At 61.1% G+C, this 22399-nt stretch overlaps 1 protein-coding gene across 3 annotated transcripts; it reads right to left on the bottom strand.

Moving 5' to 3' along the window:
- Positions 1 to 1456: 1456 nt before the first annotated feature.
- On the bottom strand, positions 1457 to 21034 carry GGA1 (golgi associated, gamma adaptin ear containing, ARF binding protein 1). Of its 3 annotated transcripts, none has more exons than XM_027070803.2 (17): positions 20889 to 21034; positions 16838 to 16922; positions 15556 to 15631; positions 13794 to 13892; positions 12609 to 12732; positions 12072 to 12172; positions 11325 to 11405; positions 10314 to 10454; positions 10150 to 10231; positions 8804 to 8911; positions 7912 to 8064; positions 5051 to 5115; positions 4435 to 4601; positions 3915 to 4108; positions 2879 to 3048; positions 2552 to 2662; positions 1457 to 2458 (listed from the first exon to the last, which is right to left on the bottom strand). In XM_027070803.2, exons 4-17 carry the CDS (start codon positions 13875 to 13877, stop codon positions 2348 to 2350), a joined length of 1692 nt encoding a protein of 563 aa, XP_026926604.1. In that variant the 5' UTR covers positions 13878 to 13892; positions 15556 to 15631; positions 16838 to 16922; positions 20889 to 21034; the 3' UTR covers positions 1457 to 2347. The 3 variants fall into 3 exon arrangements, with proteins under 3 accessions (XP_026926604.1, XP_026926602.1, XP_053082744.1); XM_027070801.2 differs by lacking the exon at positions 20889 to 21034 and adding an exon at positions 20610 to 20839; XM_053226769.1 differs by lacking the exon at positions 20889 to 21034 and adding an exon at positions 18067 to 18105.
- Positions 21035 to 22399: the final 1365 nt, after the last annotated feature.

Genomic DNA, 22399 nt, shown 5'->3' with positions numbered 1-22399 from the left:
GTTTCAGCTCAGGGCACGATCTCAGCGTTCATGGGTTTGAGCCCCACATCGGGCTCTGTGCTGACAGCACGGAACCTGCTTGGGATTCTCTCTCCCTTTCTCTCTCTCTGACCCTTCCCAGCTTGCACTCTCTCTCGGAAAAGAAATAAATTTTAAAAATTCTGTTAAAAAAAAAAAAAGGAGCCCAAAGGCCAGAAATGGAAGCACCTTGCTCAAAAATCACACAGCAAGCCAGGGACCCCGCTGAGAGCAGGCCCAGACTCCCAGCGCGAAGCTGCACACATTCCCACCCCAACCAGCAGCCCTTCCACAGCTGGTAAGAGACGGTACTCCAGGTGGTGCCCCTGGGACGCCAGGGCGGCATTACAGGGAGTAAAGTTTTGTTTAATTTAGAAGAACCTTCCTACTAGACGCTGTCGTTCAGAGACCTCACAATTGTCTGCGCAGAGTCTGGCCTGGTGGGGAAGGATCAGGAACCAGGCCCTGTGGCGGGGGGGGGGGGGGGGGCACGCGGAGGGGTCAGGGCATCTGGAAACCTTGCTGCAGGAGGGCTGTGTTTGTGTGTGTGTCGGGCGGTGGGGGGGGGGGGGGGCACTCCACAGGGATCTGCGCCGATGGGAAGCTCTCACCCTGTGCGTCCAGTGAGGCTTGGCACAGAGAAACATGCCTCATTTGCTCAACGGAAAAAAGCGCCCAGGCTGTTCTCCAGCGCGTCCCGATGGTATCCATGGGCAAGGGGTTCAGCCCGGGAAGGACAAGGTTGGGCAAAGCGAAACCGGCTTGTTAAATGCAGGCCTTCCCATCATCTGCTAGGGAGGACAAACGGCAGGCAGCCTTGCCCAGACTTTTCGAAACGGGAACCCTCTCCTGCAGAGCAGCATGTGGGGCCGGCTCCACATCACGCGGCAATCCCCAGGGCTAACTCCCCCTCGCTCTGCTCCGCGGTGGCCACACCATTCCCCCCTGCGCCTGGACCAGGGCCTAAACTCCGCTCACACCAGGGGTGAGTGTGCTGCAGCTGGGGTTGGCGGGGGGCCCAGCGCAGCATCCCCGGGGCCTCTCTAGAAACCAGCTGCAATTAGCACCCTGCTTCCTGGGAGCAGTCTCTGGGGAAGCCGAGGCAAGGCCCTCCGGGGCGGTGCTGCGCCACAGTTGTGCGCGGAGGGCCGAGAAGCGGCAGGAGGAAGTTGTGACCAACCGGGGGCCTCCCAGCCAGCGTCTGCAGCAGCTGGAGCTCCTGGCGGGTCTGAGCGGCTGGCCGCTCACTTCCAGCTGGGACGGCTCTCTGGTGACTCAGCACCACCTCTTCCGGTGAAGGGCTCGGGGGTGGTGAGGACAGGAACCACAGCTTGATGGCCACAGACAGAGCCGGAGAGGTCTACAGGGCGGCCCCAGGGACCTCCCACTCCTGGACCCCCATCACCCTCCACCTCAGAAGGGCCAGAAGAGCAGCTGGTCCAGGAAAAAGGACGTTTTATTTCCATAAATACTCCCGCTCTCACTCACACGCGGACCCCACTCTGCCCACAGACAGACGGACGGGCAGAGGTGAGCTGCCCACAGGAGGCCCCGGCAGAGGCCAGGGACTGAAGGGGACGCCCCGGGAACCCCAGTGGCCCTGAGCCTCCAGCTGGGGCCACCCGGCTCTGGCGTGACCTTCGGGGGGCCAGCAGTCACAGCCCCCACAGCCCCGCAAGAAGCCTGATGGCCAAGGGGGCGGGCGGGTGGAGCGAAAGCCCCACGAGGAGTGGGGGACGGGTGGGGCTCCCCCAACCGGGCCCCCTGAGATGGTGACCACAGGGCCACTGAGAAAGAAAAGCAAAGAGAGTCAAACCACACAGCAGAGAGTGCAAAGAGCTGGGGGTGCAGGCGTCACCCCCCCGCCAGTCACCCGGTTCCTACGGAGGAGGCCTGAGCTGGTTCCCGCTCCAGCATGGCCCCCAAGTTATGGCTGGGCCTTCCCATAAGGCATAAGAGACGGGTGGGGATGACCCCACCCCAGGCTGGGGTCAGGGCTGGGCCTGAGGTCCTGGCCCCTGCCCGACAGCCATGCTTCTCCCCCATGACCCCAAGTCCTTCCAGGGCCAGACAGCCGTTCCCTGCTCTAGGCTCTCCCCTGTGGCCAAGGTCCCCAGCAGTGCAAACCCAGGCCCAGTCTTCGGCTGGGTCCATCTGCGCAGGGGAGGAGACGAGTAAGGAGAGGGCCGCAGGGGTGAGGGGAGAAGCACCAGGCCCAGGGGATGTCGCCGTGGGAACATAGGGTGTCCTAGGCCACCACGGCCTTCCCCCCGCAGGCCAGACAGTGGCCAGTCCTGTTCCCCCCTCCTCTCCCCCGCCCCTCCCTGTTCTAGAGGCTTCCCCAGGTCTCAGGTGGGGGGAACTGGTCCACATCCCCCATCTCGTTGTAGGTCTGGTCGCCCATGGTGAAGAGAAGCTTGTAGCGGAGGCGAACCTTCTCCTGGGGCAGAGACAGTGAACGCAGAGGGTCAGAGCGAGAGAAGGGGCCGCCCCCACCCCCACAGCGGCGCGTCGTCACAGCCAGGCCCCTCACCTTCTGGGGGTTGGCGAGAAGCAGGACCTGGGTGATAGCCGAGGGGTGGACGATGGGGTTAAACGCCGGCAGCTCCGTGCCTGAGGGCGGCTGCAGCTTTACTCTCATGACCTGCGGACGGGCGGGACGGGGCCCAGCTGAGCCCCCCGCTTCTTGTCCCCACCCTCTGAGGGACCAGGCCCAGTCTCCCTGCCAGCTCCTCTAGGGGGCCAGGGGCTCTGTCCTTGGGTTCCCTTCCATCCCCTGCCCCCTGCCCCCCCACCGGTTGGCTCCCCGTCCAGCCCCGGGTCACCCTGCCTTGAGAGGAAGGAGGCACGCTCCTGTCACCTTGGGGACAGCCGACTGGAAAACGATGTTGCGAATGGGCTGGGGGGCGGTGCTCAGCATGGACACCACCACCACCAGCACGTCCGAGCGTCCGGGCAGCGGGTCGCGGGCAAAGTGGAAGAGGACCCGGAAGCCATGCTGGTCATACACCGTCACTGGCAAGATGCTGCCTGGCAGGGCAAAGGGGACAGGGCGATGGGGGGGGGGGGGGGGTGCCAGGCCTGAGCCCAAGCACATCCAGCCAGCTCCCAGCAGGCACTCGAATCCACAAACTCAGGTCCTCGCCTTTACCCCGGAAGCAGTGGGGCTACGGGTACAGACCGGCACCCGGACGGGGCGGGCGAACTTCTACTGTGTCGGTGGAGGCAAGACACGCACGCCCCGGGCTGAGTGACGGCGGGGGATCCCCCAGGGCCGTGGGACTATGGCCCTGGAGTGCTGGAGTGAAGGCCTATGGGTGAGCTGGAGTCAAGCTCTCACCGTGTGACTCTAGCACAGTCACTCCGGTGTTCGGGGCCTTCCCTACTGGTAAGAGAGGGGCACCATCGGCCACTTCTTGGGGACACTGAAGGGGTGATGCCCTCGGTCAAGGTGCACCCACAAGACGGACAAGGCTGAGACGACCGGCCAGTCTTCATCTGTCTGACCTGGGCTGCGAGTGGTCCCCAACTGCCCCTGGGCAGCAGAAGCTTGGACTTGGACCTACATCCTTATCCTGGCTCGGTTTCGTGACCTTGGAGAGACCCGGAACCTCTATGTCCTGGTCCTGCCTTCTTGGGGAGGGAGCACCCGGCAGCCAGCGTAAGGAGTCGTCTTGCCTGTGGAGGCCTGGACCGTGCAGAGCACGCTGCCCTCGCTCTGGGAAGGATGAAGCAGGGGGCCCGCGAAGGACAAGGGTCTTGCCCAGAGCTCCTCCCTGGGTCACGCAGTGGCACGCGCTCCCAACGGGACAACGGGGGTGGGGGGGGGGGGGTGCTTCTGGGCGGCGTGCTGACCCGGCCCAGCCTCGACCCACTCGCACCCCCGGCCCACTCACTGGGTTTGATGGACTCCAGGGGCACAGTGATGTTGGCCAGCGACAGCTCGGTCGTCGTGGGCTGCTGCGGAGGCCCAGGGGGCTCGGGGGACGCCGCGTGGAGGAGGCCGGTGGCACTGGAGCTGGTTGAGCTGCAGTTGCTTTTATTCTGTAGGTCCCGGAGTGTGAGCCGGGGGGCTGGCTGCTGCTTCTCCCTTGTTGGGGGATGTGGCATTGGGGGGGTGAATCTTCGGGGGCCGAGAGATCGGGGGCACAGGAGAGACCGGGGGCCTGTCCCCCACCCCTGCCCGGTGGGACACGGCTCTGTGCTCCGCGGGATGGGCCCTGCACCTGCCTCGGGCACCGCTGCCTCCCTCAAGACCAGTGCAGTACTTGGCACGCGGTGGTCCGTTAGCCACGGCTGCCCACGGGAGCACGCAGGCACCGGGCCTCTGGCCGCGGGGCCTGGGAGAGCCCGGAAGCGGATGCTGTTGGGGGCGGGGGACACTCCCACCCCACCCCAGCCAGGCTGTGCCCTCACCACCGCACTTGTTGGGACTCCGGGGGCAGGGACTGCTGCAGGAGGGTCTTCCCCAGGAGGTCCAGGTCGTCCAGACCGCTGCTCGCCGGCAGAGACATCGGTGCCGGGGGCTGGCTATCCGCGCTGGGGACCCGAGGCGGGGCGGGGGGTTCTGCGCCATCAGATGACTGTTGGGCACACAAAGCACGCAGGTGGGTAGGGTGGTGCCGAAGAGGGGTCGGGGTCGCCTGGCGCTGCCCTGAGGCCCCTGCCCCTCCCTCGGGTGACATCTGGGGAAGCAGCAGCAGGGAAGGGGACGACACTCCTGCTGGCCTGTGCCCGTCTCATGGGCCGGCCTGGTCTGCAGGGTCTACTCTAGAAACCAGCACGTTCCAGGGACCGTAAAGTCACCACCAGGAGAAAAGGAACGGGAACCTCATCTCATCTCAACACTGACTCGCAAGGAGAGCGTGTGGAGCTGAGGAGAGAATGCCTGCCCGGGGACCCCCAGGTCAGGACAGGAGCCTCAGCCCCGGGGACCCCGCCCCAGGGCCCTCTTTCTGCACTGCCCGCTGCAGGCTGCCTGTCCCAGCCACCCTACCTCAGGATGGGTTGTGCTGGTTCCTGGCCCTCCTACCTGGAAGCTATTCCATCCAGCACCATCCAAGCCTGGGCCCGAAGGGGGTGTGGGATCGCTTAGGCCTGAAGGGAAGCAAGACAGACGTAAAGGAGCTAGAGGTCTTCCGAAGCAAGGGAGCTGGGGGGCTGCGTGCTGGCCTGGGGTCCGTGGCTCCCGCGCTCCCCCCTGTATCGCTCCAAGAGGCTTAGCTCAGACGAGAAAACCCACTTTCAGAGGGAACCGGCAGCAGAGCAGAAGCAGGAACCAAAGATCCTGAAGGCCCATTCCCCACGCCCACTTATGCTTCCACTCCTGCACTCCGAAGCCACCTCAACTACGGACGTCGGGACTTTTGTCTTCGTGGTCAGCCGGCGCCGGGGACCCAGGGGTGGCGGGAAGGGAGGACGGAGTGGGAGACGCCGGGGGTGGGTCCACGGGCAGGGGTCGGCATTCTGCCCCCACGCGGCCACAGCCTCCGAGTGCCAGGGGGCAGGCGGCGCCCCAGACTCTGAGCAGCCAGGCTGGGCTGGGCTGCCGCGTCCCCGGGGACACGGCTGCAGGGCTGAACGGGGGCAGGCTCTAAAGGCCCCATCTGCCCTGGCCGCGCCGACAGGGCTGGCCGGCTGGCGCCAAGGACAGCCGTGGGCCCTCTGGATGGCTCTGCTCATTAGCCTGCCGACTCGCAGAGGGCAGGGGGTCACCCACCCGGTCTGACCCGAAGCACGCCCTGGGCCAAGTCCGCCATAGGTTTTATCCACAGAAGACAAGTTGGCCCGTTGCCAGCGAATCCCGAATCGGTGAGATGCAGCCTGAAGAGCTGAGAGGCACCGGCAAGGCACCGGAGGCTCTGATTGCTGGGCCTCTTCCTCTGGGCACACCTCTCCGAGAGCAGGGACAACCGAGCGGTGACTGTTGTCACACGCCCGGAAGCGTCGGGCACCTCAGACGCGGGGCTCACGCGATCCTCAAACAATCCTGACGAGTGCGCGTGGGGCTGTCATCCCTCTTTCGGGGCTGACAAAGCGGACACTGAGGCCGGTGAGTAACCTGCCCGAGGCCACACAGCTGGCAAGTGGCAGCATCCGGCCCCGGACACAACGTGGCCTCGCTGCTGGAGTCTGAACACAGCTCTGCCGCTTGGCCGTGTGACCTCGGGCAGGTGCCCACCTCCCTGGGCCTCATCTGTAAGACTTGAGGGGACCGTCTTGACTAATAAAGGAGGCCGATGTGATGAAGTGCCTCAACAGTGGCGGACGGGAAGTCCCCGCTGCCTGCCCCGCCCCCACCCTTCGCCCTTCCTGCCACAAAGAGCCGGTTAGGACGAGCCCCCCCGACCCTGTGGTCCCAGGGCTTCCTCTATTCCCCCAGGCTGGGTGGGTGCTGCCCTGGCCCTTCTGGTTCCTGTTCCCACATTTCCTTTCCCTTTGAGTAGAAACCAACAGATGCTGGAGGCTCAGGGCTCTGCTGAAGCAACTTGGGGACAGGAAGTACGAAGCACACCTTGCTTCTCGTGAGAAGGTGGCTTTGAGGCAGCCGCTCGCTGGGGGCCGGGCCCAGTCGGGCAGCTGCTGCCCGGTCCCGGCTCTGCTGGGGAAGATGAGCCCGTGTGCGCTCTGTCACCGGACCATCCTTCCCTCTCTGTAAGACAGGTCAGGCCTCCCTCTCCCTGAGGCACCCCCAGCTCGGAATGGAAAGGGGGCAGGCGGATGGGATGCGTACGTGGGCCCACGGACACGCTGTGGGCAGACCCCCTTGGAGAGGGCACCAGCCGCGGGGCCCAGAGGGGAGCTCGTCCTGCTCTGCCGTCCCCTCATCCCTCACGATGCACTCCCGGTCCTTATGTCCCTTTCCTGGCCGCCGAGTGGAGTCAGAGCAGCAAAGAGGCTCAGGGGAAGGCGTCAGAATCCGAGCGCTTCATCCTGACTCGCGTGCCCCCCTTTGGGCACGTCACCTAGCCTTCCTAAAGCCTTGGGAGCTGTCCTTTCGCGTCTGGAAAGCGGGGACGCTGGTGGCACCCACTCCCGTGGTGGGAGGAGGGTGGTCTGCGTTCAGACGGTGTGGCAGCAGGGGTGAGGGAAGCCGCTCGCCCGGCATGCAGGCGCACCGACGCTTCTGGTCCGTCGGGTCTGGTTTTTACCTCAGAACTGGCTCACGGTCTGACTCCTGGCTTCCAAGTCAGTTCCCCAACGTAACTTTCGAGATTCTTTTGACAGACCTCAACCTCTCTCTCTTTTTTTTTAAGTAACTTCAGGGCCCTTGTGAAGAGGCTATCACCACGTCCTCCCGCTTCAAGCTCTCAGAGGGGGCTGTGCCGGAAGCTGGAATCCTGAGAACTGCCTGGCTGGCTGGGTGCCCCCTGCGTCCTCCCCAGGCGTGCGACTGGTTCCCTGTGGCTCTGGAACCTGTAGTCCGGGACCAGATGGAGGCACCGGGCGGCTGGTGCTCTGGCACCGGCTTCCCTGGAGCTTCTGGAGCTACGGGGCCTGGCCTCTCTCTCTTTGCCCCTCTCCCTCTCAAGTGGGGGGTGGGGGGGACCGTCTGCTGGGCAGCTCCCAATTCTAGGCTCTAACCTGCCGCGGAGACATCTCGCCGGCTTTCCCTCAGGCCACCAGAGCCGAGGTGTGGCGGGCTTGGCAGAGGTCGGTTTAGAGGCTGGCTGGTCTCACCCTCTGACTGGAAGACCTGGTGACAACTCCTTAACTTCCCTGAGCCTCAGCCTCCTGGGCTGTGAAATGGGCTTAACACCCACAACACCCTCCACGGGACTCGTGGGATCCAGGCTGCCTCACATGCTGCGGGCATGTCCACCCCCCCATCACCCCCCCCCCGCCGCCGCCTGTAGCCAGCCCGCCCTCCTCTGGGCCCGGCCCCCTCCTCACCCAGAGACATGAGCTCATCGTCGAGCAGGGAAACGGAGGTGCTAGGCTGCTCGGGGCTGACCGGGTCACCGGGGCGGGTGGGCATGACTGGGTAGGTGGTGCCCGCGGGAGGGAGATCCAGGCCTGAGAGGTCCAGCAGGGCCGAGGTGCTCCCTGGGAGGAAAGGAGAGTCAGGCCCGTCCTGCGTGGAGGGCGCTCAGGCTCTTGGAGGCCAGCCTGCTACCCCCCCCTCCCCCCACCGCCACCGCTCACAGCCCTCCTGCTTCTTTCCCCCTCCTTGGCCAGGCTGCCCTGCCCCCGAAATCTGCCACCAGGCCCTTTCTCTAGCACAGGGAGTCCCTTCTGTCCAGAACCTATTTGCTCCTTCTCTCCACTTGGCAAACTGCCTCCCATCCTTTGAAGCCTCACTTACACGCGGCTGCTTCCGTGGTAGCATCCACCCCCACTGCTCCCCAACTGGGCCCGTTCGAACCCTTTCTGTGCGTCCCCAGGGCTGTCGCTTTACCCTTACTGGGGCCGAGCCTGCCACGTTTAGGTGTCAACCCCTCTCTCGCACCTCGTGGTAAGGAAACCAAGCACGGAGCGTGCCATCCAGCCCCGCACAACAGGTGCCAGATTTATCAAGTGAAAGAAAGGCCTTCCTTCTTCTACTCGTCCTTGCCAAACCCTGCCTCCCTCCCCCTCTGCCCCATGTTCACTTCCTCCCCCCACAGCTGCAGCCCTGGCAGAGACTCCCCCCAAGCTCTGTCCCCGGGGGCCTTCCTCATCTTAAGGGGCCAAGGTCACCCTGGCACTCCCAGCCCCCAGCTCTGGAGCCAGTGCTCCGCCCTGGGCTCTGTGCCACTCCCGCCTGGCGGCACCCCCCCCCCCCCGCCCCCGGCTGTCTCCTCACCCGGAATGGAGCCCACTGCGGCGTCACCGTTGACCTCCTCGCCCCTCACCAGCTGCTTGTACAGGTTGATGACCTGGGTGAGGTTGTCGTTGGCCTGCAAGATCTCGGCTGGAAGGGGCAGGAGGGGAGACACTAGGCTGAGGGAACACGGGGGCCTCTGGGGGGAGAGGAGGTCCCTGCGTCTACTGCAGCCCTGGCGAGGGGCTGGGGCTGGGGGCGTCCCGTCTGCTTGACTCACTCAGACCCTCTACCGCCCGTCCTCGTCCACCGTCCCCACCACCCCAAACACGGCGGCATGCTATGGCCTCAGCCTCCACACTGGCTCTGCCGTGCGGACGCCCCTCGCATCTCTGCGTAGCTTCGTTCCTTCCTGCCTTGGGGTCTTTGGAGCCCTTTCCTCACCCCCACTCCCCAGTCCCCTCCCTGCCGGCTGTTCTGCACGTCACTGACCACCATCTGACAAACGGTCACTGCCCGCTGCCTCTCTCCTCTCGTTAGGCTACAAGCTCCGTGGAGAATATGGTTTTTGCCTATTTTTAAAAGATTTTATTTTTAAGTAATCTCTACACCCACCGCGGGGCTCGAACTTACAACCCCGAGACCAAGAGTTGCATGCTCTACTGACTGAGCCAGCCAGACGCCCCCTGGCGTTTGTTGATTTTAATCACTGCCGTGCCCCCAGGGCCTTCAATAGTGCCTGGCACAAACTAGGCCCTTACCAATATTATCCCTTTAGGGGCCAAGGCTTAGAGGAGTCTGGGCAGTAAGTCTCCTGGGCAAGGACCAGGTGCCTGGCACCTGGGAGGCACTCAGTGAACTCCCACCGAATCAAGGGCTAATATGGTTCCCAGACTGCTGCCCCAGAGACTAGCTGACATGGTAGCAGAGAATAAGGATGACAACCCGATATGTGGCTGTGACAGAGTCATGGGGCCCCGCGCTGGAACCACTGAGGCCTGTGGGATTTGCCCTCAGTTTCTAGCCCTTAGCAGGGAGGGAGGCAGTGTCCGGAGAGAGTCCCTGGTCCACCCTGGCTCGGCCACCGTTATGCTCTGTGATCTGGGCAAGTCCCTTCCCTCCCAGAGCCCCAGCTGTGAAATGGGGACAATTCTTCCCCTTTCAGCTTGTTCAGCTTGTGGGCTTGAGTAGAGGCTTGGCCCGTAGGGTCTTATGACCATATCAGCCCCTGCTCTCCGCTTCCTCGATGTGGAGAAACCCAAGGTCGGGGCTGGAGGAGGGGGGGGGGCCCCCTGGTGGTGGGTCCTGCCAACTGCAGATAATTAGCAAGTCCTGGGAAGGGAGCGGGGGAGGGGTCGGAGGTTCAGGGCTGACCGCCCAGCGCTCACCTAGGGCCTCATCATTGTCTTCTGTGTCACTCGCCAGTCGGAAGAGCGTGGGCCGCATCCGCTCACAGCGCTGGTACAGCTCCTGGGGACAGGAGGGTGGGTGGGTCAAGCCGGCGGGGACCCGGAGAGGGTGGGGGCTGGGCGGCAGAGGCAGGCGTACGTACCTTCATGAGGTCCTCACTGCTGCGGGCAGAAGCGCCGCCCTGGCTGTGGCTCATCACCATCTCCGTCAGTAGCTTCACGTTGTTGTTCACCTCCTCGATGGCACTCACCCGCTTTGAGATCTTCTCCATCCGCTTCTGGTCCTAGGGAGGCATCAGCCCCAGAAAGCCCAGGTCATGCCTGCTCTCAGCCAGGCACTGCCTACAGCACTCCAGAGTCTCCTGGCTCGGTGTGAGGTCAGACCCTGCCACGAGGCGCTCGTGCCCAGGCCAGGGCATTCCAGTCCAAGAAGCCCTCTGCCGACCCTGCGCTCACGTCCTCTCCTCCTGCCGACGCCCTCAGGTCCCAGGCCTCTGCACGGGCCTGTCAGAATCTCCGGGGCCCTCAGACACCATCTCCAGTGACCCCACCGTCCCGTGCCCCTGGGCTTACCATGCACGCCCCTCCCTCGCGGGACGAGAGGTGGGCTTGCGCTGTGCCATTGGACACAATCACCCTCCTCGAAAGGGGCCACCCTTGACTTTCCCTGTGCTATGAGGACACGCAGCTTGCCCTTCAGAACACCACCTAGGACTTCCTCCCTGTAGGTCTCTAGGCTGAAGCTTTGATGGCCTACCCTCATCAAATAAAAGTGTTTCAGCCCGTACCCACGACATACGCATACTTGTTTGGATATTAAGTGCGCAGCGTTCCCTCTTTATGATACGTAAGCACATACGCGTACGTTTCACTTAGCAAGGCCTGATTTCTATTTCCTTATCACAGAAGAGGCAGTCAGCCTCGCAGAAGCCCAACCTGAGCAGGTCAGCTCAGCTGCTAGGACATTCTCCCCCCTACACCGGTCCTGGCTCTGTCCCCTGGGGTCCCCCAACCCGTCAGCTCTTTCTTGGCTGTGACAGCCCTCTGGCTGGGTCGCCGCAGGGTTCCCCGTAGGCGTACACACAACCCCGCCTCGGCGGCCCCGCTCCAGTCCCCACTCTGCCTCCTCCCTGCACCGCGGGCTTGGCGATCACCTCCTGAACCATCTCCTTGATGAGTTTGTTGGCTGCTCGGAGGTCCTCGGGGTGGGAGCTCTTCAGCAAGCGGGCCAGCATCTGCAGGGACACGGGGGGCATGACCGTGACCCCAGTACCGGGCCCGGGGTCATGTGCCGGTTCCCCACTTCCTGGCCGAGGGACATAAGGCACTTATTAAGCTCTCCATGAAACAGTGAGCCTCCACCGACACCTGATGGGGTGGCCGTCAGGACAACCGAGGCATTGCACGCGAGTGCTCCCCAAAGAAGTTCTTGATGGATGGCACCAGATGTGGGAGTACCATCGTGAGGGAATCTTTCTCAAAGGATGTGCCAGAAACTCAACGGCACGAGCCCTCTGGGGGTTGGGACTAGGTGGATAGGAGCTTTTACTTTTTATCTTACCTCCTCTGGGCTGTTTAATTTCTTGCCCGTGAGCACATGATTTCTTTAACACGAAGTTAAAAAATTATCATTGAAAAGGTCAAAGACAGAAATACACAAACTCCTGCCCAGCCTATAAAATGCCCTTAGACCAATCCCAGGGACACCAGACACGCTCTTGTGTTTATTAAATGCAGGGGCACTGGACGGGAGGTACTCAGCACGCAGAAGTGCTGGATAAACCGTGCCTGTCACCCGCGGCATGACTGTGCTCAGCACGAGCCTCTGCTTCAGGGCAGGGCCTGGAATTCATGGCCAAGTGGGCCTGAGGGTCCGCATCTCCCCCTCCCTGGAAGCTCACCTTAGACTTCTCCTCATCTTCAAAGATCACATTCTTGGGTCGTGGAGGAGGAAGGGGAAAGGCAGCATCATCTGGAAGCTTGGGGTCTGACTTCACGATCCCTGGAGTAGACGGTGGTGGGAAGGCCGTCAACCGTGCCCAGGGCCAGAGTGTGGAACGGAACTGGGCGGCGAGCGGGGAGCGGGGGCGGCCAGGGTAGAATGGAGGGTGGAGGACAGTCTCTCCTGCATGCTGGCTCTGGACTCCAGTGGGCCACGATCGGCTCCTGAACTACAATGTCAAACTGCGTGGTGGCATTTAGGCACCCATGTTTTGAGGCCACTCCATGGGGGCCACTCTCTGAGGGGAAGTTTGACCCACACTCACCTTCTCTCCACCCAACCTAGCTTCACACAGAGCCATAAAAAGGCCCCATAGCTCTATGTTCTTGAGAAGTTAAAGGGCAGAGCCATGACCTTGCTGCCAGAAGCTGCCGGAGCCCCAGCTCGGGGAGGAGGGAAGGGGGCGCTGGTCACGGCCCCCCCTCTGGTGCCTCACCCTGCTTCTTCAGCATCTGGTAGGCCTCTGCAATCTTCACCTCCTCGGGCAGGCCGACTGTCCAGCTGTAAAGGAGCTCCAAGATCTTGTTCTTCACCTTCTCTGACGTCCGAGAGCCCAGGTACTTCAGAGACCGAGGGGAGGGCAGGCCTTTGCCGTCGTCCGGCCCCCAAACCTGTCGCCCCAACCCCAGCCGCAACCTGGCTGCCTCCCCAGGACTCCCTCGGGAGCCTTGGCCTGTGGGGCCCTTCCGTCCCACCCAACCAGCCTGGCGGACTGAGCTCACCTCCTAGCTCTGCCGCGCACTAGCCGGGCCAGCCCTGAGTGTCTGTTTCCCCACCTGTCAGGTGGGGATGACGGCGGTGGCATCACGGTAAGGATGCGGGGCTGACACGGGTAAGGCGCAGAGCCCAGCGCCTGCCTCCGGCCAGTCCGCTATGGCTTAACTCTGTGACCTCAGGAAGGAGCCACCTGGCTTGGGGCTGGCCAGGGAAGGGGCAGGTGTGGAACCGAGCTCAGCCCTGGGCCCCACGCACAGTCTCTCTCAGCAGCAAACTAGGCTGAGGGAACTGGATCTCACACTAGTCGCTTCCTGGGAAGAGAATGGGGGGCCAGCTGGGACACTCAGCTGCTCTGGTCAGGAGAGGGGTGTGACAAGGAAGAGCATAGGGGGTGGGATCTCACCCAAGGGGCATCAAATATGCGCATGCCCTAAGAGAGCACGCCCCGAATGGGCCAAGGCCATCAGCAGGCTCCGCCACTCACATTTGGGTCCTCAGCATCCAAGGCCTCAAGGAGGCCACTCTTGAGGGGTGGGGACAGAGAGACCCTCCAGTGGAGACCCAGGTGGGGAGAGGTCACAGGCAGAGTGGCCGTGCTGGGGAAGCTGGCCCAGCAGCTGCGTGTTATGTCCTACGGTCATTCCTCACTAAGCCTGAGCGGCCCCAAGAGTGGCTCCAGAGCCACCAGCCACCGGGTGGCCTGGTAGCCCTCCTTCTGGACACCCCGCTGTCCCGGACTCAAGGGTCTGTGTTTATGCCAGGCAGAGTTCCAGCTGAGCAGAAGTGGGAACCCCAGTGGGAGCCCCCAGGATGAGGGCGGTCAGTTGCTTCCCACAGGGGGTCCTCCTTCCTCAACCCGCCCCCATTGATGGCGCAGGCCTGAGCTCAGGCTGGGAGCACCCACCTTGGGAGACACGACCTTGATGAGCTCGTTGAGGAAGCGGAACTTGCCCACCTCATCGTGGAACCTCTTGCCGCAGCTCTTCATGCACGTTTCCAGTACCTGGGTGGGGGGGAACCCCAGGGAGGGTCAGAGGAGGCAGCCCCCCCCCACAAACCATGACCAGGGCATGGAAGCCCAGGGATGGGCATTCGGAGGGACAGAATGACTCCTGAGGACACGAGGCGGGGCGGGTGCCCTCGAGGGCCGGTGACAGCAGCATCGAGGGGGCCCCTCCACAGCCTGGCCACATCTGAGCACCACTTGTGAATGATTTTCCTATTATTTTTCTTTGGTAGTTAAAAAAAATTTTTGTTTTTTAACATTAATTCATTTTTGAAAGACAGAGGGAGACAGAGCGCAAATGGGGGAGGGCTAGAGAGAGAGGGAGACACAGAACCCGAAGAAGGCTCCAGTCTCTGAGCTGTCAGTACAGAGCCCGACGCGGGGCTAGAACTCACGGACCGTGAGATCATGACCTGAGCCAAGTCAGCCACCCGAATGACTGAGCCACCCAGGCGCCCCTTTGGTAGTTTTTTAAACTTCAACAGGCACCATTTACCTTGCCTTACAATACATATTCGTGGAATCGTAGGACTAGCCCATAGTTGAGAAAACAAAAAACAAAAACAACCCTATCTTGTTAAAACAAATACATAACCACTAAAAGAAAAACGTTTACCCTCTGAGGCCAGCCTTGCTTTATGGTGAGCTGCTATGTGGCCCGTGCCTGGGGGCCACAGACAGCGCACCCTCCCCCCCCCCCCACTCTTCTGCTGACCTAGCTTCAAAAACTCTGGCCTGAGTCCAGCGTCAGCCCTTGAACCGCCTTTGGGGAGGACGGCACTGTCCTGGGGCTGGAAACCAGTGATGGACTGAGTTAACTCTACAAGGCACCTGGGGAGCTTTACAGGCATGCAGATTCCTGGGTGCAGATGCCAAAGGAACTCAGATTCAGCAGGCCTGGGGGGGGGGGGCCCTCTTTCAGTAGGTTAACTGGCCTCCCAGAGATCTGACAGAGCTGGAGCAGGGAACCCGTGGGCCAGATGATCCTAAGGGGCTTCTTCCCCACGCAAGGCCTAACTGTGCAGGGCTGGGGTGGGAGGCTGTGAGCCCCTAGGGGCCAGCCCAGACCCCCAATCTAGGCCATTCTGGCACCCTTCCCTTGGGCTCTAAAGAAGAGCCTGATGTGGGGGCGCCTGGCTGGCTCAGTCAAGAGTGTCCAATTCTTTTTAAAAAAAAATTTTTTTTCAACGTTTATTTATTTTTGGGACAGAGAGAGACAGAGCATGAACGAGGGAGGGGCAGAGAGAGAGGGAGACACAGAATCGGAAACAGGCTCCAGGCTCTGAGCCATCAGCCCAGAGCCTGACGCGGGGCTCGAACTCACGGACCGTGAGATCGTGACCTGGCTGAAGTCGGACGCTTAACCGACTGCGCCACCCAGGCGCCCCAAGAGTGTCCAATTCTTGATTTCAGCTCAGGTCATGATCCCAGGGTTGTGGGACTGAGCCCTGTGTCAGGCTCCACGCGGGGCGTGGAGCCTGCTTAAGTGCTTAAGATTCTCTCCCTCTCTCCGCACTCTCCCCCCCCTCCCCCGCTCAAGCACTCTCTAAAAAAACAAAACAAAACAAAACAAACAAACCAAAAACCTCAGTCTTGGCCTCCCTGGGGGGCCACCCACGTGGTCTGGGGACAGCCGGCACACCCTTTCTCCCCTTCTCACCGTCAGCGCCTGGATCGCTTCCCACTCCTGCGGTGACTGGATCTTGTGAGCCAACAGCCGGGTGGCAAGCGGGGGCCTGGGCGAGAGGAAGAGCACAAAGCCCAATCGGCTGGAGCCCAGCCCGAGGCAACCCAGGGGAGGGCAGCCACACCCCCCTGCTGGGAGCACAGCCCTTGGTGGCTTGGTGGGTAGATGCAAAGGCCCTGCCCCTTCTCCGACTGGAGAGGCCTGGAGGCTGTAGCAGGACAGGGCAGGGGCAGACAGGGAGTAGGGGCCAGGGACCCTCCAAAGGTATGAGCTCAGTCCCTCTCCTGGCGTTACCAAGAACTGTGAGCGGGAGAGGGGACCACGGCCTTCTCAAGGGTCCCGTCTGGGAGCACAACATGACAGTGTGCCATGAAGGAAGGGCGGACACGGCTCCCTGGGAATTTGAGGGGGCACAGGACGTTCTGCTGGGAGAAATCAGAGCACCTTTGCGGTGAAGGTGGTGACATCGTCTGCTGGATCGTAAGAGGCCTGTCACCGGTGACGGCGACAACACGGAGTGCTTATGATGTACAAGGTGCCTCACGTGCATTTTCGTGCCCGACCTTCATTCCGGCCCTCCAAAGCAGGCCGGACTATCGCCCCCACGTGACAGGAGAAGGGACGGAGGCTTGCCCAGCTGACCCAGCCAACGGAGGGGCGGGATTCGCACCCAGGCGGCTGCACTCCGGATCACACGTGTCGCACCTTATGCGTGGCCTCCCGGAGCGGAGCGCCCGCACTGGTGGCGGTGCGGTGGAGGGAAAGCCGCGCTCCTCAAACTTCACCACCTGGGGAGCCTGCCAGCAAATCTACCCCAAGCCCTCTGCCAGTCTAGTCCCCGTCTGCGCACAGCCCCCAAAGGGGCATTGTTGACAAGTAATCCTAACGCAGGCGGTTCTCGTTCTTCCTGGAGCAAAGGGCCTACTGGCTTCCTCCCAGCTGGGGAGCACGTCCCAACAAAGCTTTGGCCGGGGCTCAGGGAGGTGTGGGCTTAAGGCCAGGACTACCGTTTCCTTTGTGGGGAACCCGAGTCCCCTGGGCCTCAGCTTCTTCACCTGTAAAATGGGTTCGGTTAGCGGGTGGCCCACCGGTGGTACAGAAGGACCACTACCATCGTTCATTTGTGAGCACGTTAGGAATGGAAGCGGAGTCTCGACCCACTGAGGTCTCTGCCCGGGGGCCAGGGTCTGGCGTGGGCGCGGCAGGTGCGGGGCAGATTCTGTTGCGTAGGTGAGCAAAAGAGGAGGCCACCTACCCCTCAAAGTCCTCGTTGAGCTGTTCGCAGAAGCCGTTGATGCTGGCCCAATTCAGCTCCTTGTTCAGGGGGTTTGTGGCTCTGTCTGTAGGAGAGAGGACCGTCGTGGCCTGGGGGAGGCGTCCCTGCCTCTCCCACTCCCTCTCTGGCAAGACAGTTGGTCAATAGGGAATAGAGGGGATGACCGAACAGGCAAAAAGAGTCCCCTTGACCTCCTGCTCCAATAGCTTCAAGACCTGAGGGATGATGTTTCAGTGGCGTCAACGGACAGATGAGCTCCCGTCCACGGGCTTTTCCTTGCAGCCTCTCCCTGAATAGCCCCACTTTTACAGATGGTGCTCAGGGGCTGCTCCCCTACTCCCTAGTGCCCCTGCCTCTGCAGCTGCACGTCTGTCTGCCTACCTGACCGCACCTCCTCTAGTTCTGCTCCTGAAAAGTATTCCCACAATTCTCAGGGAATTTACACTCAGATCCAGAGGTGGGGGGGGGGGGGGAAGCCACAGTTTCGCTCTCAAGGAGCCATGTGGCTGGGAAGTGAGCCAAGGGAAGCTAGGTTCGCAATACAGCGTGACGGAGGGAGGCAGAGGAGCCACGAGCAGGGGACTCGGGTTGGGCTCGGGGCCAGGGAGGCTGCCCGGAAGAGGCAACACTCAAGTGGGAGCTAACCAGGCTGGGGGGGATGGCATGCCTCGGAACAGCACGGGGCCGTGTGTGAGGAGAGACGCAGATCACTGAGCGCAGGGCAGAGCGTGAAGGATCTTGGAAGGAGTGCGGCTCAGGTATCACCTCCTCCATGAAGTCTTCCCTAACCCTGGCTCCTGCCCAGGGCGGCCCTGCTGGATCCGCTCTCTCTTCTTTGTCCCCCAGCTCTGACCTTCATCGTGGGCCCAAGCCTGCTGTCGCACCGCATCCCAGCCTCTTGTGCACACGCCCATTTCCCCTTGGCAAACAAATGAAGGAAGGAGGGCTCAGCGGCCGGCACAGGTTGTGGGGGAGTCTGAGTCCAGGGGTAGGTAGTGCCCGGGAAAGGGTAAACAGCTTGACAGGAGGGGGCGACACACAAGCCCAGTCGCCTCCCTGACACCCAATGCTGGTTAAAAAACAATCAAGTAGGTCACGTAACTTCCCTGAACCTCTGTCTCCCCCTCTGTAAATCTGGAGCGAAAGGTGGACCGATTTAGATGACAAAATACTTTACGCAAGGTGAGAGCTGGATCTTCACCACCTACCTCCCCGGAGCCGGTCTCTAAGCTTCACCCTCTCTGGCCTGTTCTGCCTCAAGCCTGATACTGAGCAGGGGGTGTGGTGGAAACACAGCCTAGGAGGTGGGACAGAGAAGGATCTGTGGCCAGAAGGAGGCTGGGACCCAACATGTGGTGCCTGCCCGCTTGGGTCCTATGCTGTGGTGGGAGGTCGAGTTCTGGGATCCCGGCGCCTGGCAGTATTTATTCACTTCATATTTATTCATAAATATTTTGAGTGCTGGGGCCACAGGAGTGAACAAGGCAAGATCCCTGCCCTCCTGGAGCTGGCAGCCCAGCAAGAGAAACACCAACTACTCAGATAAACAAACACATAACGCTGTATACTCTTGTGAAGTATAAAGAAACTCAAAGCAAGGAGAAGGTATAGAAAGTGTTTTTTGGGGGGGGGGGCGCTTCTCTCTCTGGGAGAGCTCTCAGAGGAGGTACAGCTGAGCAGAGATGTGAATGAAGCATTTTCTCTCGGGATAGAAACCTCTGTTCCAGGAGCCTTGCAAAGCCCTCTAGTCCCTCAGAGAAAGAAAGCCCCTGTTGACCACCCAGGAATAACCATCACCCCCCCACCAAGGGAAAGTGTGGCTGTCTACTCTGTCTCCCGCCCCCCCCCCCCCCAACATGGCCAGAGGCTGGGGAACACCAGTCTGGAGTTAGAAAGATAGAATGGGGTTAGAGCTGGCCCTCTCAATGACATCTGCCTGGGGGACCCTAAAACAGGAAGTCTTTTAAAAATGTCAGACACATGAGTCTGAGTGAGGACAGAGAAGCTAGTTCTAGAAACTGTCCTGAGTCAGAAGCCAGTGAGGAAAAAGCGGTGGCATCATGAGACATCAGCTTTCTCCCTTGCATCTGGCTCCGAGTAAGAGCCGCTGGGTCCAAGGAGAGCTGACCAACCTCGCTGGCCTGAGCCCCAAATCCCCAGCAGGCAGTAAGGGAGAACACCCAGGGAGGGCAAGGGGGAAGTGTTTCACAATAGAGCATGACTGTCCCCTGTCACTACACAACGGTGACAATATTGTCGTTTACCTACAAGAAGCTACTCTTTACCTCCAACCACTGCAAGGGAAGAGCTTACAATTTTGCTAGTGCAGAAAGAGGAAGAAAAAGAGAAAACAATCTTGGCCTCAGTCTATTAGAGTCCAGCCCTACGGCCAAACCCAGGGGTCCTGGCTCCTGTTTCTCAGATCGGACTCTTTCTGGACTCTCGGAAAATCCCGTTCTTTGCTAAACATGAGGCAGTTCTGCATCACCCTCAAGTCCTGAGATATGTCGGATCTGTCAGCCAGGGCCCTGCCCGTCCTCCCAAGTTGCTGCTGACACCTGGGCATTCTGGAACAGTCTCCATGGCCTCTGAGTGCCTCCTCTCCATGCCCTCCCCCTCCACTGGCCAGACGGGACTCTGAAACACGCCTGGAAATGTTGTTGTTCTGGGGCCAACCTCAGAGTTCAATTCTGCTCGAGACTGGCTCAAAACGGGCTGGCCATGACCCCAAACCACCCTGTGCAGCTCCCTGGTGTGCTGGGGGCCAAGGGGCTGAGCTGAAGGTAGACCGAGGTCTCCCTGAGGCCCTGGCAGAGACGCAGCCCAAGGAGAGGGAAGACTTGGGAGGGAGCGGTCACTAGCCTAGGGAGAGAGAGTCCAGTAGGAAAGCTGTGAGAGCCGAGGAGCTCCATCAGCAGTGTGGGATAGGGAGGTCAGGTGGTTATGGAGATTCAGAAGCCTGAGTAATAGAAACCCGCGCCTGAGAAGCCACAGAGAAAGGGGTTCAGGGGCCTCTGGAGGAAGGTCAGCAAGAGCTGGGAAGAGTCTTGGGTGGAGGTACAGAATCTGAGGGGCTGGGCCGAGGCTAGTGATACATAGCTTGATATTACTTCTGGAGTCTCAAACGGGACCCTGTCCAGCCTCTAGGGTTTGAAGGTTTCTCGTTGTACGGCCAGAGCTTGGAGGATCAGATGGGCCAGTGAGTCCTCCCCTCCTGGGCGAGGAAACGAGCAAATCTGAGAGGAGCTGCAGACTCAAGGAACGGCTAGGAGGGAATCACGCCATGCAGAGCCAGAGTGGACGATCTGGGGCCCGCGGAGAGTAGGAGCCCTCCCGCCCGGGTCTGAGTTGCAGCCTTGGGGGCCGCTGGCTTGCTCCCTCCCGGGCCCAAGAGAATGGCTCGGAGGGCCCGCTCTTCAGGGGAGAAGTGTGGGCCTCGGGGCTTTGGGGACTACAGTCTCCGTCCTGGGGGTTCTACGGACAGAGCCGGGCGCAGCTCACTGCTCCCCGAGGGTCCCGGCCCGAGGATCGGATAGGTGGGCGGCGCCCGCTCCCAGCGACGGTCCCCGCAGCTGCCGGGGGTCTTCCTTCGCCCCAGGGTCGGAGGGACCGGCTCGGGGCGCCGCCTCTCCTGGGCCGGAGGCGGAGCGTGGGGAGGGGGCGCCGCGTACCCCGCCCCCGCCGGGAAGGGGCCCGCCTCGTGCCCCCGGTTCCGGTTCCGGTCCGGCCCGCGCCCCTCCCGGACACTCACTGATTCGCGCCTCCAGAGTCTCCGGCTCCATCGCGGGCTCCATCCGCCACAGGCCCCCAGCCTCGGCACCGCCCCCCGCCCCCCGCCGCTCTCGCGGGACCTCCTCGGCACCGCCCTCCGCCGATTAAAGGGGCAACGTCCGCCCGGACTCGCGGGAGCGGCGCACAGGAGCGCTCGGCACCATAGAGACTCGTACGAGCTCGCCTAGAGCGTCACCTGCTCTCCCAACCCCTCCCCCCCCCGGTGGTGTCTACGTCGCGGGCGGGACCCGACGCCCGCCTTCCCGTTCCCGGCGCTCAGGCGGGAGAGGAAGCGGAGAGAATGGGGGCTGAGAGCTGCACCATGGTAACCCCACGGGACGCTCTAACTCGTTCTGCGTCACGAAGATGCCCGTGACGGCTTCCGGAAGAATGCTCTGCGGCCATGTTTCTGAGGGGCTCTGAGGTCACTTCCGGAACCCTCACTGCGTACTTCCGCTTATATGGAAAGTGGGTGGGTCCCTTAAAAGGGCAATGACGGACACTGGCCGCTGGGAAAAGAAGTCAAAGTTTGTTGAGTGCTTACAATGTTCCAGGCATTTTCTAAGCACTTTTTATGTATTAATGTATTTACTCCCCCCACAACAAACCCACGAGCCAGATAGTTTGAGGTCACACTAGTGGCAGAGCCTAAACCCCGTGCTATCTCTGCTTTGATTCTGCGATCGTTTGATGAACGCTACGTTTGCTTTGCTCTGTGACGAGCGCTGGAGGAGAAAGGCAAGGCCGGATATTCATTACAGTGTGGCAGGGGAAGCCTATGCGGTGGTGGCAACTCAGAAGGGGCCCCCGACTCCAAACTGAAGTTGAGGGGTAGAGGGGATGAGGGAAGGGCTCTTGCCTGGGAAGATGTCCCAGAGGTGACATGTAGCTGAAAGACGGACGTAGTTCTCCGTTAACCTGGTGCGAACAGTATTTCAGGTGGAGTGAACCAAAGGTTTCAGGGTTCAAAGGGTAGAGAGAATGTGATGAATTTAGAGAACTGAAAGTATTTCAGTAGGGCTCCAGGGGACGTTGGCCTGGAATTAGGCCGCGGCAAGATCATGCAGGTCTGTGTTTAGATTTTTTTTTTTCTGTAAGCTATGTTGATGTCCTTAACAGCGTTTCATGGGTGGCGACAGTCAGGCTTTTGTTTTAGAGCTGTCCAGGCGGCAACAGTGGGAATCCGAAATCAGGGAAGGCCGAATGGACCGACGTCCTAGCCTCGGTGTCTTTTCTCTTGCCGTTTCTCCCTTCATCAGAAATTTCCCTCATCTGACTTTCGCATCCGCGGCTCGGGATCGCCAGATGACGTCACTCCCAGGGGGAGTCGGTCCCCGGCTCACCTAGGTCGGTTGCAGTCTATCGCCCCCTGGCGGTCCTCTGGGGAACCAGTCTATAGCGCCCTCTGGAGCCACCAAGTGCCCCGTACTGTTAAAGCGACAAAGACAGGGGAATCTGGTGTAGCCGGTTCGGCTTGGTGATCGCCTTGGTGAACGACCTCGAGTCACCTTGCCCAACTGCAGTGACCTCATCTGGGGGGATGAGGGGTTTGTGCTGAGTCAGTTTTTTCCCTAAACTCGTCATTCAGCCGACTGAGATGCTTTTCTAAAATTCTCTCCCGCAGGCCATTAAAATTATACAGGAAAATGATATGTGTGTTTATTGCATTCCTCAATAAAAGCTGTAACATAATGTGTACTTAGATCTCTTCTGTTTGTTTCTTTTATTACTGAAAGAATTGTCCCAGAAATAAAAGGCAACTGTATTTAC

This window comes from Acinonyx jubatus, chromosome B4 (assembly GCF_027475565.1).
Source record: "Acinonyx jubatus isolate Ajub_Pintada_27869175 chromosome B4, VMU_Ajub_asm_v1.0, whole genome shotgun sequence".
Lineage (NCBI taxonomy): Eukaryota > Metazoa > Chordata > Mammalia > Carnivora > Felidae > Acinonyx > Acinonyx jubatus.
Note: the sequence above shows the minus strand (reverse complement) of the source record. Positions and strands in the feature narration are given on the sequence as shown.

What these genes read in the sequence shown, in the direction of transcription:
- GGA1 (XM_027070801.2), bottom strand. Translation starts at nt 20,652, where the DNA reads ATGGAGCCCGCGATGGAGCCGGAGACTCTGGAGGCGCGAATCA. An exon ending in GACTCTGGAGGCGCGAATCA is followed by an intron (nt 16,923 to 20,609) that starts GTGAGTGTCCGG and finishes TCTCTCCTACAG; the next exon opens with ACAGAGCCACAAACCCCCTG. An exon ending in CGCAGTGGGCTCCATTCCGG is followed by an intron (nt 8,065 to 8,803) that starts GTGAGGAGACAG and finishes CTTTCCTCCCAG; the next exon opens with GGAGCACCTCGGCCCTGCTG.